This window comes from Botrytis sinoallii, assembly GCF_014898435.1.
Source record: "Botrytis sinoallii strain Bc 23 chromosome Unknown BSIN_008, whole genome shotgun sequence".
Taxonomy (NCBI): Eukaryota; Fungi; Ascomycota; class Leotiomycetes; order Helotiales; family Sclerotiniaceae; genus Botrytis; species Botrytis sinoallii.
In genome coordinates this window covers 2292242-2304937 of record NW_024066035.1, presented here as the reverse complement: position 1 = coordinate 2304937, position 12696 = coordinate 2292242, and the positions used below count along the sequence as shown (strand labels likewise).

At 40.9% G+C, this 12696-nt stretch overlaps 3 protein-coding genes across 3 annotated transcripts; all 3 read left to right on the top strand.

Moving 5' to 3' along the window:
• Positions 1-1463: 1463 nt before the first annotated feature.
• EAF02_005637 (uncharacterized protein) lies at positions 1464-3063 on the top strand (the record flags this gene model as incomplete). Its single annotated transcript, XM_038901685.1, has 4 exons — positions 1464-1512; positions 1575-2015; positions 2069-2813; positions 2916-3063. 4 exons carry the CDS (start codon positions 1464-1466, stop codon positions 3061-3063), a joined length of 1383 nt encoding a protein of 460 aa, XP_038759025.1.
• Positions 3064-3839: 776 nt separating this feature from the next.
• Positions 3840-6453, top strand: EAF02_005636 (uncharacterized protein; the record flags this gene model as incomplete). Its single annotated transcript, XM_038901684.1, has 4 exons — positions 3840-3947; positions 4001-4073; positions 4152-4978; positions 5032-6453. 4 exons carry the CDS (start codon positions 3840-3842, stop codon positions 6451-6453), a joined length of 2430 nt encoding a protein of 809 aa, XP_038759024.1.
• A 3531-nt stretch (positions 6454-9984) lies between these two features.
• On the top strand, positions 9985-12223 carry EAF02_005635 (uncharacterized protein; the record flags this gene model as incomplete). The annotated part of the gene is made up of 3 exons (XM_038901683.1): positions 9985-10354; positions 10410-10979; positions 11101-12223. 3 exons carry the CDS (start codon positions 9985-9987, stop codon positions 11640-11642), a joined length of 1482 nt encoding a protein of 493 aa, XP_038759023.1. The 3' UTR covers positions 11643-12223.
• Between the last annotated feature and the right edge of the window lie 473 nt (positions 12224-12696).

Here is a 12696-nt window from a genome sequence, read left to right as displayed (position 1 = left end):
GTTTGTCATAATTGCTTCTCCATCCACACAATCTAGCACCTTAGACAGAATGCAGTCTTGTCAAGCAGAAGAACACATAACAGGGTGGCCTGGGATTCCTCGTGGCTCTTCACTGGGAAATAAAAGGTCCAGAAAGACTTGTTCTACAACAGTAATAGAAGTAGGAATGTCCGTGGAACGCTGTTCGTATTCAATGATAATGCGTTTCAGAGGCTCACAAGTGTGTGAATTTCAATATACCAGATGAAGGAATTGATCACCAAGCTGCACCAGCACTAGATTTTCATGATCAGCTGGTGAGGAACTATGATACCGGTGGAATGTCGGATGTTGGCATGGTGGATATTGAAAATGAGGTAACTTGTTCAGCAGCGTTGCAAGATTCTGAAGAACGAGATCTCTAAGATGGGGATAAATATGGGGAAAGTCTGAATGATGGACCCTAGATGAAGGAAAGTAAGTGGACGCTCCTCGTAACAATTTCGGTATGTAGGAATCGACGAAAGAGGAAGCGGTCTCGACCCATCCATCATATGCGAGTGTACACTCTCGTTACATGAAATCAATGATTCTCATGAGACTTAATCAGGACTTCATGAGTACGTCAGAATCATAGTATAAATATACCATTGATAGGTAGCAGGGGTTCAGGGCAACATATGTATCTTCGTTGAGGCCCAGTTGAATTGATGATGAAAATATGGGCATATGGCAAATGTACGTTAGCTTTAGCATGATGACTTGTATTGCATTCGATATCTATATCAATTGAACAGACAGGTTGTGGGTACATATAATGGCAAGGTTGCAATAGTGTAGCACGACAAACAAATATGGTTGTTCTAGCCACATCCCCACACCACACACTCGCCTAACCACGACCGCCCCACTTCTCTGCTTACTAGGTAGTGACACAAGAGGGACTTCTGATTTCCACCTCGTCCACCATCTCGGTCTCAAATGCTGGAATTGCGAAGTTACCAAGATATGCGTCCTAGACCATCGTTAGAACATCGCAGCATAACAACCCCATACAAACCCCACTCTCCATACTCCAGAGCCTGAATTAGCGTATCAAGTGGTGTGGATATGCACCCCGCCAACTCCAGCCCCCAGGTATTGGGGACTCTATGATACCGTGGTATTCTTGGCATAAGGTGCTATCTTTCGGCTTCTATTTGTACGAAATGTAACGGTAGTGTCCCGTAAATGGATGCCGGTTGATAGAGCGTTATGTTGGTTATGTCCAAGACTGTGGCACTAGCAGCGGTGTGAGAATCTAACCAGAATTAATGCTCTCAAAATGAGAAATGTTCGCTACTTAATGCAAAGCATATTCTCTATAGCTCTGGCAGTAGTTCTTGCAGACTTATCTCGAGGTAGCAAGGAAACCTTCTGATAACATTTTCCGAGACAACACCAAGAAGTATCTGCTTTACAAGGAGCTCTCTTGATAGCCGACAATGGGCAAGGCGGTGACTATTGGCACAGGTCTTTTCCTGTCGATCGGAGGTAAATTAAACAATGTTCTGAATCACTACGAGGACAGACATTTTCTGACATATCTCTTTCAGGTTTCCTCTTTGGTTATGATAGTGGTATTGTTACCTCCACAATTGGGCAGCCAGAATTCATTTCATACTTTGGAGAACTAGATTCATCGACCGAGGGCGGAGTGGTTTCTTCCTTCACTGGCGGTGCGATCTTAGGAGCACTCACGATCTCATGGCTGGCAGATGGTTTAGGAAGGAAGAAGACCATTGCGCTCGGAGGTGCCATATCTGCCTTTGGGTGTGCACTTCAAGCTGGTGCTGCCAATGTTGGCATGCTTATCGCAGGTCGTGCGATTGCCGGTATAGCTGTTGGTATTCTCTCAGCTCTAGTTCCAATGTACTGTTCGGAAATTTCTGAAGCTTCATATCGTGGCGCTTTGAGTGGACTTTTACAATTCATGCTTTCATGGGGATATTTCGCAGCTCAATGGATCGGATACGGATGCAACTATACCACGTCTAGTTTTCAATGGCGCTTCCCCTTGAATTCCAGGTTGTCCCTGGTCTATTCCTAGCCATCGGAACTTGGTTTTTGCAAGAATCTCCTCGATGGTTGATGGAGAAGGATAGACAAGAAGAGGCGAGTGAGGCTCTTTACAAATTACACGGCGATGGTTCAAACGACGAGTACTTGGAACTGGAGTTTGCTGAAATTCGAGACACAATCATTGCAGAAAAGACAGTAGCAGTTAAATCATGGTCCGGACTCGTCGCGAAAAAATCATGGAGACATCGAATCATTCTGGGATGTGGAATCCAAGCATGGGGTCAACTATCAGGCATTAACGTTATCAACTACTACGGAGTCACCATCTACAGTCTTTTGGGTATTGACACTCGCACTTCCCTCATGATCATCGGCATCTCTGGCTCTCTTTCCATTGTTTACTGTGCACTCGGTTTATATTTTTTGGAAAGACTTGAAAGAGTCAAACCAATGGTTTTCTCGGCCACTGGTTGCGCATTGGCTCTGTTGGTCAACACAGTTCTCAGTCAATATTATGTTGTCGGCGGACAGCAATCAACCAATACCAATGCATTACGAGCAATGGTGGCCATGAACCTTGTCTTCTCATTCTTCTATACATTCACTGGAATTATCAGTTGGGTCTACCCTGCCGAAATTTTCCCCGTGGAAATTCGAGCTCGTGGAAATTCTATCTCAACCCTGACAAATTGGTGTCTTGGTCTTCTTCTGGGCCAAACTGGACCATTAGCACTCGACAATATCGGATTCAAATTTTTCTACGTCTTTTTTGTGTTTAATATTCTTGCAGCAGCATGCTATTGAATCTTCTACCCAGAGTACGTATTCTTACCTCTGTGATCTAAAATTATGGTAAAAACTGACTTGTTGTATAGAACCAAGGGCAAAACACTTGAGCAGATGGACGAACTATTTGGTGATCAATTGGTTCCTCATGCCTTGGAGGATCCCACTGGCGCAGAAGCTGCGAGAACTGCAATGAACGAGAAAGGTGTTTTTACACATGATGAAAATGTTTCGTGATTATTCTAGCCTTTCAAGAAGTCCAAACGCATCAGAGAGAAAATTATATAGTCATCCATACGTTCTCACAGCATATAATCAGAATGATAGTTGTTCTACACGATCTCTTATTTAGTGCATCTGTAGACCATATCAATTGTGAAATTCTATAATGATATTTCCCGTTTTTCTCATTGTTCTACTACTTGACGCTCCCTTCGTACCTTGTCGGTAAATAGTAGCAGATGGAATCGAGAACAACTTCTCCAACTCAACTTCGATTAATATAACAAGCGTTGCAATTCTAAGTGGAATCCAGCACCTCATCTCAGGTGAATTTTTTCCACTTTCCTCCTTTCCCACTCAATAGTCATTATTAGCATTATTGTCATCAGCCCCAGCCCGAACTTGTCCCGTCCCCGCAAAATGTAGAGTGGAAGCGAGGTGTGGGGCTTGCCGTTTATTGACCCGACATCTCGCGTCCACTATCAACCAACGATGAACGACGGCTTCAGCTTTCGGAAAGTCGAGATATGTTATGAGGGTTCTTTTGAAAGTGTGAAATATTAATCTGCTGGGAAGCTGACGATTAAGCTTTTTTGAGTTGTTGGTCTTGAGATTTTGCGGTGTCGAAGAGATTCAAATTATACTTATACGACAACACCTGACTTGATTTTCGGCTAAAATGAAGATCTCATCTTGTGGTATTCATGGCTTTCATGAGACAGTAAGCATTGATAGCGATGTCTTACTTTTTCACTGGAAGCTCGAAAGCGATCGTGAAGGAGAGAAGCAAGATGCCTATCAAGTCATCGTACGCAAGGGATCTAGTTCTGGAGAAGTCTTCTGGGACTGAGGGCGGTGTGATGGGTCACAACAAAGAAATATTCGATGCGAACCTCAAGGTGGTTTTGAAAGCTGCACCTACTACGTCTGGGAGGTGACATCATGGAATCAGCATGGAGAAACCTGCGAAAAGAGTAGCGACTTCTTTACTGCCTATCCACGGTCCGATCATCTTCCTCCTCTGAGTATGAATCAAACTTATATGCCTCATACGGCATTAATCTTTCGTACCTGGTTTGAAGATGTGGACAATAAATGAAAAGCATGGTGGATTGGCGACGGGGGAGAAAAGCCCCTTTATCTTCGCAAAACCATCACGCTCGAACGAAAACCGACGAGAGCTGTTGCCTTTGTCTGTGGACTCGGACATCACCAGCTTAGAGTGAATGGACAAGCGGCTTCAGATCATGTACTTGATCCAGGATGGACGGATTATCATACGACCGTTCAGTACGTAGCTCATGATGTTACGGAGCGACTTTCGGTTGGAGAGAATGTGCTTGGGGCACATATTGGGAATGGTTTCTATGCTGGTGATCAAGGGGACCGGTTCTTTTGGCCAAAGTATGAAGATAATACATACGTTCGTTATGGAAATGAGCTATGCTTTTTCGCCGAACTGCATCTCTTTTACGAAGATGGATCACATGTTGAGATCTCGGACGACCAATGGAAGGTTGCACCCAGTGCAACTCTATTAGCAAATATTTATGCGTCCGAAACTCATGATCGCCGCCTATACCCGATAGGTTGGGATGCACTAGGCTTTGATGATAGTTCATGGGAACCGGCAAAAGGGCTGACAGGCCCAAGAGGCGCTCTAAAATATCAGAGTCAACCACCAGTTGTCCTTCATGAAACTTTCACGCCAATCAAGGAAACCTCTCCACGGCCCGGAACTATCTGTCTTGATTTGGGGCAAAACTCATCTGTCATGACTGAGATCGAGGTTGAGGGGGAAGCTGGAAGCGAAATAATAATCAGATATGGAGAAACGACATATGAAGATGGCACAATTTGTATGCCAGATCCATTATTCAAGGAGTTCGAGACGAAAGTGTACTCGAAATCATCCTTGCTGGAACAGATGGTAAGGAACATTGGACGCCTGATTTTTGTTTCACGAGTGCGAGATATATACAGATTGAAGATGTACGCAATGCGAAAGATACGGAATCGAAATTGCCGCTACTGCACTCTGTATGTGGCAGACACGTATCGTCCGCTTCTCCAAGACTAGGAACTATGAAAACCGACAAAGAAGACGTCAATGCCCTTCTTTCGGCATTGAAGTGGACTTTCTCGAGTAAACTCTTCAGTTACCAAACCGATTGCCCTCAAATTGAAAAGTTCGCGTGGCTTGAAGTCACTCATCTTTTAGCACCGGCTACACAATACATGTGGAACATGGAATCTCTCTACACAAAGATACTAGACGACATTCTGGATGCCCAGGAGCGATCAGGTCTCATCCCTAACATGGCGCCCGAAATGAGATATATGTGTGGTCCCTTGCACGACACAATCACATGGGGCTGCGCACTCATCCTCATCCCCGACATTCTCCAACGCTATTATGTAACCACAAAATCTATTGCCAAGATGTACCGAGCAGGCGAACGATACATGGCCTATATAAAAGGCAAAGAGCGTTTTGGTGGATTAATCGAACACGGTCTTGGAGATTGGGGTCGAGGAATCGCGCATGGAAATGCACAAGCAAATATTGAAACAGCAATATATCATAAAGGTCTACTCTGCATGTCGCGATTTGCTTCGCACTTAAAATTAGACGATGAGAAAAAGAGTTGGGAGAGAGAAGCAAAGAGAATTCATGATGTGTATAACAAGCATTTGTTAGTAACAGACGATCCATCTCGTGCCCACGCTTACTATACATCTCGGGACGACTACCCCAATCGCGATTGTGACGCTGTATGTCAAGCTCTCGCTCTCCAATTCAATATGGTTCCCGAAGCGCACATCTCTGCCGTCCAAACATCATTTCTCTCCGATGTCTCGGATGGCAAATTGCGCTCTGGAGAAATCGGTCTGAGGTATCTCTTTAACACGCTTGGAGATTTAGGACGATCTGATTTAGTTCTGCAAATGGCGAGACAGGAGGAACATCCTAGTTACATGCGCTTTTTACATAGAGGAGAAACTACTCTACTTGAGTTCTGGCAGGATGAATGTAGGAGTAAGTGTCATGATATGTTGGGGAGTATTTTGGAGTGGTTTTATGTCTATGTCTTGGGCTTGAAGGTTGGGGAGAAGGGATGGAGAACTTTCACTGTGGCTCCTGATTACCATAGCGAGTTTAGTACTGTGGAAGGAGAGTTTGAGAGCCCTTATGGGATGATTGGATTGAGTTGGAGTAAGATAGGTAGTGGGATTGAGATGAAGTTAAGTGTACCCGTTGGATCAACAGCTACGGTCGTTTTGCCCAAGGATAATTGTCATGTTTTGATTTGCAGACAGCATTCAGGTGATAAGGAGTGGGCCGAGCAAGGCAACAGGGTTGAGCTTGAACATGGAGCTTATGCACTACATTTCTCGATATGAACTCATGTATTTGGGCGAGATACGATAGTTGAAAATGCCTTAATATGTTAATAATTAACTTTCATGATTGTCGATTCCTCTGTCACTTGTTCAAGCTCCATTCCAATCTCCGGCCCATAATCAGAACCAATTATCTCGTTCGGTGCCTTCCAAGTCTTGGTTCCTTTCTCGCTAAAGTTGTCTGCGTCATATGAATTTAAGAAAATTCTGCGAAGTATTGGTTATATAGAGTAGCTGAGATAGAATGACCGAGATGAAGTAATTGACGCACAAGCAGTTATACATGGCCTAGGTTATTTGATCAACACTGTACAATTCAGATTAAAGGATCATCAACGTCTAAAAATGTTTCTGAAGAATTGGGAGCTTCAGAGCAGAGAAAGTGGGCTTGAGATTGTCAAGTTTGAATAACGTGGTTTATCAGTGCGTGGCCCATATCAGTGGATAGCCCACTTTCACCTCAATTTACACTTTCAAATTCATATTTCTTAATAATCTTTGAATCAATTGATTAAAGCTATTATAAATCTAATAATCTAGAATCTATTATATCATTTTTACAGGTTCTTGTATTATAATCTGTCTTTCCACACTTGCTACAACATCGACTAGAGAATACCTCCATATTAGAATTTCCTCCATTTTGATACCTATTATATCGAATTTGGATATCAACCTTTTATTGAGATAATATATTTACAGCTTCCTATCTAATAAATATTCCTCCTTAATGTAATTGGGTTTTTTTTGTGTATCGATATTTACTTAATATCTCATTTGCTTTTCGAAGTATATAAATCTCTGCACTCAAAAGTGTATTCTTATATACTAATCTCTTTATACCTTTAGCTAAAATTAGTATAGTTTTAAATAAAGGTGTAGGAGAGTTCGATTAATAACAAGTTATTCGAAATTTAATTAGTGTTGATTGAAAGAGTGTTTTTGTAGGATTGTAAGGTATTTAAAAGATCTAAGATTCTGAATTGGGAGGAGGAGGAATAGGTATATGGATTCGAATATCTAACTTAGAAAGCACTACTTCAGGATCGAATGGGACTAATCCTGCTCCTCGAAACCCTGATTTCATATTCTGATTCGTAATTGATTGTTGATATGCAGTTTTGAAAGTTATAAAGAATTCGACTTTTGAAATATAATTGATATATGTTTTTATAAATCCTTCAATTTGTATACCATACTCTTGTTTTAAGGTATTAAAGCATTCAATATCAAGAGGCTAGATTAAATGACTTGAATGCGGTGGTAAACATATATATTTAATATTATTTTTCTTACAATAGTTCTGGAATGATATTAATTTATAGTTTTTATACTCATCCAGTATTAGTATTCTGTATTTGCCCTTAGTTCGATTTCTTATATATTTATCGAAGTATTTCAATCATTCTAATCCTGTTTTATTATTCGTTTACTTATTGCTTATAGATTTAATAATCTAATCTGCAGGAAGATTGGTTTCTGTATATCAATTGGAAAGATGTATCTGTTCTTGAACTATCAGAAATGAAGGTATAGTATCCCCCTTACTATTGCTGTATATAATTGCTGTAGTTCATTCTCGATTGTCTGGCTGTATAGCTTTATTTCTGCCATATCTTTCAGTATCAGTAACAATTATACCAGTATTTATCATTCCCATTATAAAGCCTGTTTTATCAAAATTCCATAAATCGCAATCGAGAATACTATATTTCGCTTGTATATTCGATATAAATCGGAACCAGTTTTCAATAAATGTAGGATCTTCGCAAAGAGCTCTTTGAAAGTTATAAACACATTTAAACATATCTTTAGCTCTATATAACGTTTAATAAATCGATAAGCCCAAAGCTTTCCAACTCTTTTTATATCTCAAAATTCAAAAATATGATTCGCCATATCTTCCATTCCCTTTTGTTTAGATACAAAACCTCTCGAATCTATATCAATTATATACTGAATAATGATTTCCTCTTCTAGTTCCAAAAGATTTTGAGATTTAGGTTGAATTTCTGCATAAGGAGGCATATTATCAATTCTATGTTGTAATATTGATCGTGAGATATTGTATAGTATTGTAGCCTTTCGAGTACTTAGCTTTTTATCTTTCTGAATAACTGCAATAGCGAGTAATATACAGGCTTCTTTATTATTCAAATCCATTATAAGTTATTGATAAAACGTGTGTTGAAATGAGAGAGTCGAATTGAGGTGAAAGTGGGCCACCCACTGATATGGGCCACGCACTGATAAACCATGTTATGCAATTATGTGAACGGAAATTTCATTTGTCAAACTATCAAATAAGATGTGAATTCTCTCGGCAAATTATACTTCTAGGATGTGGTTCTCAATATGATCTTGAGCTACATGTCAATATGAGGACCTTATGTTTATGGCATGTTCTAGAATTTCCGTATCTAATACTATCTATGGTCAATTCGCAGCAGATGAAAGCCTGATGTTCCTTGTTTTCATCTTGTAATACGAAGACTATCAGTTTGACAAGCTTTCAGAAGATAAAATATACCATCAACAATGTATAAATTTGCATTCAAGTATTGAGCCTCAATAAGGCTACATGGTGAAAAGTGGAAATATTAGAAAGATGATATAAGCACCAATAATTGATGCGTTGAAGTGATCATGTCGGATAATAACTCTCTGGCCTGTCATCACTTAGTAGATTTAAAGGAATCATTATTTTGATCATAAGAGAATTACTTCAACGATATATGACAATCGACTACACTTCTAATGCAACAAAAACATCATTTCAGAGTCCAAAATGCAATAGGAGGAATAAGGCTATTTACATTGATACATATCAATATACAAAACTAGGTGAGAACTATGAAGTCTTTGGCTCCTTCCTGGAGAATCACACACTACTGTGGAAGCTAGAAAGACCTTTGAAATGCTACAGATTTGACCTAGATATGTATCATCAAGAATTCTCTACCAACCATCCGTATTAAATTTTACAAAATATTGTTTATTACACTTGCTACTATCAAGTGACTGAAACAAGACGGAAGCTTTACTATCCTTCATTGATACTTATATACCAGTTCTAGGATTTCAACCCTTATCAGAAGGTAGAGAGAACTTTCTCCAACTGTCATAGAATCAAACCAGCTACTAAACAGAAATACAGAAAACCCAAGCCAGACGATAACTGTTCAATGTGTAATTCACACTTGAACCTTCACACAATACAGACCTCACTCATTGTCCATATGAAATAGTCAACCTAGGATCCAGGCTTTGATGGCCTCAGGACAACTTAATCCATTTGGCAAAAGCGGTTAGCTTGGTTCAGTTTCTCCCACAACAATTCTGAACTTGTTTCTATCCTCAAAAACAATTAACAACAACAAGATCAACAACATTGGCTTTTCTTCAACTGATTTTGGTGGTTGTTCAATATTCGAATCGTGTTCGCCTCAGGCTACACTTTTTTTCAACTCTTCTTAATTAAAATTCTGCCATTGTCGGTTCTGTCACCGCTCGGACCCTCTGATTTCCATCATGGATAGCTCTATTAACAGAAGCTTATCCCCTCCAACCCCATTCCCTACTCTCGAAACAATCACTACTCCTCTTCCTACCACCAATCTACCAAGTAGAACAAGATCGAGATCAGATACACTTCGTTCATCAACTGAGCGTCCTCAATTAGAGGATTTAATCCCAGCATCGCGCCGCGATTCAATTAACTCAAATACATCTGATTCAAGCCTTTTGAACGCAGAACTCGAACGCCTTCGCGCAGAGGTCATTCGGCACGATCGAGAGCTTCAAGATTCTGGCATCGGTCTTGGAATTTACGGAGAAGAAATCGCAGCAGAAACTGAAAGTGAAGAATTTAGTTATCGTGGAGTTCAGAGCGCACGACCATGTAAGTTCAGATCGAAACAATTGCGCCCCGATTATTTACTAACTATCTCTTAAAGCTCCTCGTCTGCCATCAGTTCGCCAGCCAATTCCAGTTGTTGAACACCCTCTTACTACTGATTTAAGAGCCCGTCGTCGTGGATCGGTTATTCACCACTCTCGATCGTCTTCCGTCTCTTCACTTCCTTCTACTGAAGACCTTCGAGCCTTTCCAGAGCTCGACTACAGACCCATTGTACAAGAGCCTTTCCACAATCAAATCGCACTCACTTCTTCCACCTACAATCTTCCTCAACTTACCTCTGCGACATACGTTCCCCCACCTCAACCACCCAAGACACGTAAGGATCGTAAGATGAATTATCAGGGTTTCGGTGATCCAAATCAATCCGGCCAACCATCCAACTCTAGACAAGCACCACCATCGCCAGGTCAAGGTATGGCTCATACAAACGGAATGAACGGTCAAATGAACATGGCCGGAATGGCTAACATGATTGGCTTTCCAACTCCTGCTGGACATCAATCTGACCTCAATTATATCATGGTTATGGTTGAAGAATTGAGCCGCCTTTTAGCCGCCAATCAGAAAATCACCGATAGTATTCTTGAGAAGATCGGAAATGTTCGTCAACGAGCCAAAGATAAGAATTTGAGCAATGACGAGCTTCTTGATATTGTTACCGAGGAATTGAAATGGTGAGTTACTGCCCCTGCTTTGAAGAAGAAGCATAGCTAACAATGCATTAGCTGGTTCAGAGAATCTCGAAATCGAGAACGCTCAATTGCGTAGAGAAGTCGAATCATCCAAGGCTGATGCTGACGAAAATTGGAAATTGGTTCTTCATGCTGCTGGTATCCTTGAGGACATCAAGGAGAAGGCCCACAATTACAAATTCCAACATGAGAAGGACACTCTTGCCTGGCACAAGAGTTACCGTGATCAACTCGCTCAAGAACGCAAAGAGAACCTTGAACTTCGTTGCCACATCGCAGATATGCAAGCTCATGCTGCAAAGGCCAATGATTATATTAATCAGCTTCGTCGTTATGCTTCCGAGAACAAGATCATTACTGAGCTCACAACTCAAGTTCATCAATATAAGGGTGAACGTCGTTATTGGAAGCGTATGGCTTGTCCTGGTCTCATTGAAGATCCTAGCGAGTGGTCTGATGGTGAAGGTGGTGCCACTGGCGATATCCCTGAGGCCGAAAAGATCGCGTGCGCCCCGTGGATTGCTGAACGTGAAGAGATGGCACGCATCCTTAATGGCGATGGTGGATCATCTTAAATCTCTTCCTTTTACATACACAATTACGATAAAATGGCGTTAGGAAGAAGGATTTTTTTACGGCACAAACCTTTCTCACGGAAATTGGCGTAATGGAATGGGTATACCCGATTTCTTTTACTCGATAGCATGTACATCTGGATGAATGGATGGACATGGAGAACGGAAACTTGTTTGATGAAATTCTTGTATTAATGTATTCTGGTTGCACATTGGGAATGGGAATGGAGCCCGCGGTTTCAAGCTGTGCATCGAATGTGGCGAATCTGGTTTTTCTTCTACTCGACGGCAAACACTCACGATATCACAACTCGCTCTCTTTTCTGAGATCATCTTTCTTTCCTTTTTTTCCTTCTTTTTTGAAGCGAAGTAAAGGAGATGTAAAAGGTGCAGAGATGTCGATGGGTTGACTAAGGACTTTCCTAAGATTTTATGAAGATGAAATACTTGAATGGGATTGTAATGCGGTCTTTGGGTTGTTTTGTTCGTCGGTAGGTAGGTAGTTTGTTCGTTACACGATAGTTTAGTTAATTCAACATGGATGGATATGCCTCAGCGCATAATTCATATACTTTACTTTACTATCATAGAACGTTTGTGTGTTTTATGACTGATGATGATGATGATGATGATGATGATGGGATCTGATATAATATGAATTCCTACGCTTTCTACATGGTGGTGCGATCGATGCTATGGATGCTATATCTCTCACCTAGGTAGGTTACCCTGTTGTACCCAGGTGATTTTCCATTTATTGTGTTTTTATTCGTTTGGTTTGTAGTTCTCTTCCTTTTTCCTTTTTCCTTTTTCTTTTCTCTTCTTGTTCTTCTTTCTCTTCCTCTTGCTGTCGATTACTGGTCTCTGGTTTTCTGGCTGCTGGCTGCTGGTTACTGGTTACTGGTTATGAATTAGAGGGATGAATTACGAATTAGAGGGATGAATTAGAGGGATGAATTATTATAGAGGGATGAGAAGAGTTAAGTGAGTAAGTGAATGAGCAAGTGACCTTGAGTGAGTGAGTGAGTAAATTGGTAGATTGAGTTGATTGAGT